The following is a 4,822-nucleotide window of genomic DNA, read 5'->3' as shown; positions in this document are numbered from 1 at the left end:
ATGCAAATAGATCCATACTTATCACCCTGCACAAAACTAAAGTCCAAGTGGATCAAAGACCTCAATATAAAACCAGACACGCTAACCCTGTTAGAAGAAAAAGTGAGGAAGAGCCTGAAACTCATTGGCACAGGAGACAACTTCCTGAACAGAACACCAACAGCACAGGCTCTAAAAGCAACAATCAATAAATGGGACCTCATGAAACTGAAAAGCTCCTGTAAAGCAAAAGACACTGTCATCAGAACAAAACGACTACCTACTGACTGGGAAAGGATCTTCACCAACCCTATATCTGACAGAGTGATAATATCCAGTTTATATCAAATAATCAAGTAATCCAATTAAAAATTGGGGTACAGACCTAAAGAGAGAATTCTTGATAGAAGAATATCAAATGGCAGAGAAACACTTAAAGAAATGCTCAGTTTCACATATACTCTTAAAAAGCTTTCTTCCCTACCAGTGGACTGGGGAAGGGGCATGGGACAAGGGGAAGGGAGGGCAGGATTGGGAGGGGATGAGGGAGGGGACTACAGCTGGGATACAAAGTGAATAAATAGTAATAAATTTTTAAAAATTAAAAAAAAAAGCTTTCTTTTTGTGCCCTTGTCTTTCCAAAGTCAAGTAACCTATATGGAGTAAAAGATTCTAATTCAACCATCCATTGATGAATGTGGGCTATTTCAATTAAAGTCATTAAGTATGGTGAATTGAACATAACACATCACAACTACTTAGAGAAACCCTATATAAACAATTAATACAAAAGTCCTCTCCAATCTGACTTGGAGAAGACATAATTAACCTCCAACTTATGTACAATATTTTTAATATTGTAATAATTATTATAATATTTAAATAATTAATTAGAACACAGTCCTAATGGAGATTAAATTTTAGGATATTATACAATATTAAATACACAATGTTAAATAAATTATCAATTATTATGACACTTTATTTGTTTGATTAAAAAGATACAAAGTAAAGTTTACTGCTATTCCTTGTGAAGTTTATCACTTTGTTCATTTTTTTTTTAAATGTTTCTGTCCACCAAATTAGTGCTTTGGAGGTAGCTGGGATAAGGCAAATTGATGATGGCCAATTGATAAAGGAAGTGAAAGACTTGAGGCATGTATTGATGCACAGAATAATACGCAGGTAAATTTTACAAAGATTTTATTCACAAAAATAAAGATGTGTTTGGTCAATAAGTGACGAGTTAAATTTTATTAAAAAACAAATAGTTTAATAACTTTAAAATTGTATTATTAAGATCATTCATATTTAGATTTTAAGACAAAGGATTCACAATCTTTTGCTGGATGACCAGTAAACGTTGTTGTAATCTGCTTAAATTTTATAGCCCCTCTGTTGAGAACCGTTTTATTTCTTAGCATAACACCTGTTAGCACCTGATATAGCTTTTAGCTTATCAGAAGTCATTTTGTCTCCAAGTCTCCATTTTGATTATGTCTCTATGGTTTCATTTCTCAAACTTCGTATACTTTGTTACCTGGATGCTGTATGGAGTCCCTCAACTTCAGAACCAACCAAATTAAAGATCAGTTAGAAATGCTTTGTTTAGCTACTCAAAATGATGTAACATTGCTTTCTAATCTGGATACCTGGTTGCATTTTTGTTACCTGGTTGTTACCTAGTTGCGGTTCATTTCCTATACTTGGTTACATTTTTGTTATCTGGTTGCTAGTTGGTTGCAGTTTTTCTTGTAAAAATCTGCTTTAGGAGTAGGCCAATGTCATAGTCTGGCTTCAGAGTCCAGATTATGGCCTTGGCCACTTTTCTGTTTAGTGTACAATAAAGCCATGTTGATTTGAGTCTGTTGTCTGAGTGGTCAGTGAGCAGCTATTACTAAACCCATAACAATGTCATGTCCTTTAGAAATATTATATTATTTCCATATGAGGATATTGGTCAAACACATACTGTATTTCCTAATTTTAAAATCTGTTTCATACAGTCGGTCTCATTGTTTAAATAATGAGTTTATGTTTCTGCATATTAAAAATTTACTTTAGGACTGAAAAGTTGTTAATGAACCTTTTCATAGCATTTTTCATCTCTTTATTTCTCAGAGTATAAATAGCTGGGTTGAGGAGAGGTGTGAAAACAGAGTAAAACACAGCAAAAAATTTGTCCAACCAGGTGATATTGAGGGGCCACACATAGATGAAAATGCAGGGCACAAAAAATATCATCACCACCGTGATGTGGGCAGTGCACGTGGACAAGGCCTTAGATGCCCCAGCTTTAGAGCTCTGTCGTACAGTGATTAGGATATATGTGTAAGACATGAGCAACAGAATAAAGCAGGTTACAGCCACAACCCCACAGTCAGCATTCATTAGTTTATTTAAATCATGTGAATCGATGCAGGCTAGCTTGATTACCAATGGCATGTCACAGAAAAAACTGTCTATATCCCTGGGGCCACAGAAAGGGAGTTGCACAATCACTGCTATGTAACTTATACCATGTATAAAGCCAATGATCCAGGAAGTCAACACCAACCCAGTGCATCTTTTCAGGTTCATGATGGTGAAGTAATGGAGTGGTTTGCAGATGGCCACATAGCGGTCATAAGCCATAACCACCAACAGCACCATCTCTCCTGCAGCGATGCAATGGGAAAAGAAGACTTGGGACATGCATCCTGCAAAGGAAATGGTCTTGTTTTCCCTGAGAAAGTCTGTGATCATCTTAGGAGTAGTGTTTGAGGAAAGCCACATATCGATAAAGGACAGATTGGCCAATAGGAAGTACATGGGGGAATGCAGATGGGCATCAGTGGTGATTAAAACCAGGATGACTATATTTCCAGAAACAATAAAGATATAAAGCATTAAAAATATCACGAAGAGTAAGGTTTCAATACTCTGCGAGTGGGCAAGTCCCCAGAGTATAAATTCTGACACCACAGACTGATTGCCTCCATCCATTTTTTCAGTATGTCCTTAAAAACAACCTGCAAAGAAAGATTATCAACCAGTCTATTTCTTCATGGAACTTGACATTCACCTTAAAATTTACCTGAATAAAATAAATAGAAATCTAAGCTAAATGTGAGAAATCTAAGCCTATACATTGCTGCCCAAAGTAGAGGGGGATTTTTACCCAGCAACATGGCTGCTCCGGCAAGGGAACATATCCAATGACTTTTTAGGTGTATGTGATCTGGCTAAAATACAGCCAAGCTCTGTATTACAGTATGCTTTGGCTAGAATACAGACACGCAACTGGTACACATCCTGAATCCCAAACAATGCAGGTAAAGTTAGTTTATACAAGTAAATAGTCATGTTTGAAAGTGACATTTAATTGAGGTGTAAACAAAGTAACAAATCAGAGAAAGATTTGACTGAATTAGTCAGAGTTAGGATACACACAACTCCCACAAGATCAGGACAGGAAAGAGAGGTGCTTAAGAGCACTGTAGCAAGAGAGGATTTTGACAGTTTCTTACCAGGGCAGTTTTACAGAGCCAGGTTGCAGAGAGAACAAGCTTGACACAAGTGAAGACAGAATGAGCCAGGGAATAAGGAACCAGATGATTAAAACATACTGCCAGAATTAGATGACAGGCAGAGCAATTCAGTCAGAACCAAGAGAAGCCAGTTTGAATCAATCAGCTTGGAGAGGAGTTTAGGTCAGAACAACTGAGTGTACCAGCCTTCAATGTTTCAGAAAGAGCTAAAAACAAAACAACAACAGAAAACAAAAACAAAAACAAAAAAAGAAACAACAACAACAACAACAACAAAAACCTTGGTTCTTATATCTTCCCTTCATCTGAGGAAATAAAAACAATATTTATACCAAAGTGAAAGTTAATGGGCCTGTTGTAACCTGCTTAAATTCTATAGCCCCTCTGTTGAGACCTACTTTAGCTCTTAGACTAACTGTGGCTCCTCTGTTAACATCTGCTGTAGCCTTTAGCATATTAGAAGCCATTTTGCTTCCATGTCTCCTTTTTGATCATAAAGTGAAATTCAGTTCAATTTCTCAGGCCCACATTCCTGAGACCAGGATACAATTTAATAGTTCAATATTTACTTCTTAGAATAAAACAATACATGATAAACTTGTATTCTGCTTGAGTTAAGGATGAAAACATCCTGTCATGTTCCTTATTTCCATAAAACTCCCTTATCCTAAATTCCAGCTAGCTGAAAGTGCTTCATCTAGCTACCTAGATACAACATAATACACTTGGAACAAAATAGATTATGTTTAGCTGATCCAAATGATGTAATTCTATCCCAACCACCTCCACCTTTCCATACACACTTTCTATACCTAGCTACCTGGTAACAGTTTAAAAAACAAACAAACAAACAAAAACAGAATGGCATCATGCCCTAGATTCTGAGTCCAGATTATAGCCCTGACCAGTCAGTTTTTGTTCAGTGCTCAATAAACTTCCGTCAATCTGAGTCTGGTGTCTGAGTGGTCAGTGTGCAGTTATTCTTGAACAAGCCAAGAGCAACTTACCCAGAAAAGAACCATCAGGAGTGACTGGTATACACATGCTCTCTCAGGAAATTGTTCCTACAGGAAAGCAATGAAGAAAGTAAAACAGCAACATGAAAACGTAAAAATTTTTGTAGTTTCTTTAAAAAAATAATGGCCAGAATTTGTCACTTGCACTGATAGGATATTACCGTTTGGGGTATCATGTATAATTATTTCATTGAGTATTAGTAGAATTATTTCTGTGACATCAATAAATTAAAATTTTAGCTTGAAGTTATAAATTAGATGCTGGAAAACTTCAGAGGGTAAGCATACAGGATGTCA

The 4,822-nt window shown here is 36.3% G+C and overlaps 1 protein-coding gene across 1 annotated transcript; it reads right to left on the bottom strand.

Moving 5' to 3' along the window:
• Positions 1-2,034: 2,034 nt before the first annotated feature.
• LOC110563963 (olfactory receptor 4K3-like) lies at positions 2,035-2,964 on the bottom strand. Its single transcript, XM_021661223.2, has one exon. It carries the CDS (start codon positions 2,962-2,964, stop codon positions 2,035-2,037), a length of 930 nt encoding a protein of 309 aa, XP_021516898.1.
• Positions 2,965-4,822: the final 1,858 nt, after the last annotated feature.

The sequence above is a fragment of the Meriones unguiculatus genome, chromosome 18 (assembly GCF_030254825.1).
Source record: "Meriones unguiculatus strain TT.TT164.6M chromosome 18, Bangor_MerUng_6.1, whole genome shotgun sequence".
NCBI classification, from domain to species: Eukaryota; Metazoa; Chordata; class Mammalia; order Rodentia; family Muridae; genus Meriones; species Meriones unguiculatus.
The sequence above is the reverse complement of the archived record's forward strand: the minus strand, read 5'-3'. Positions and strand labels throughout refer to the sequence as shown.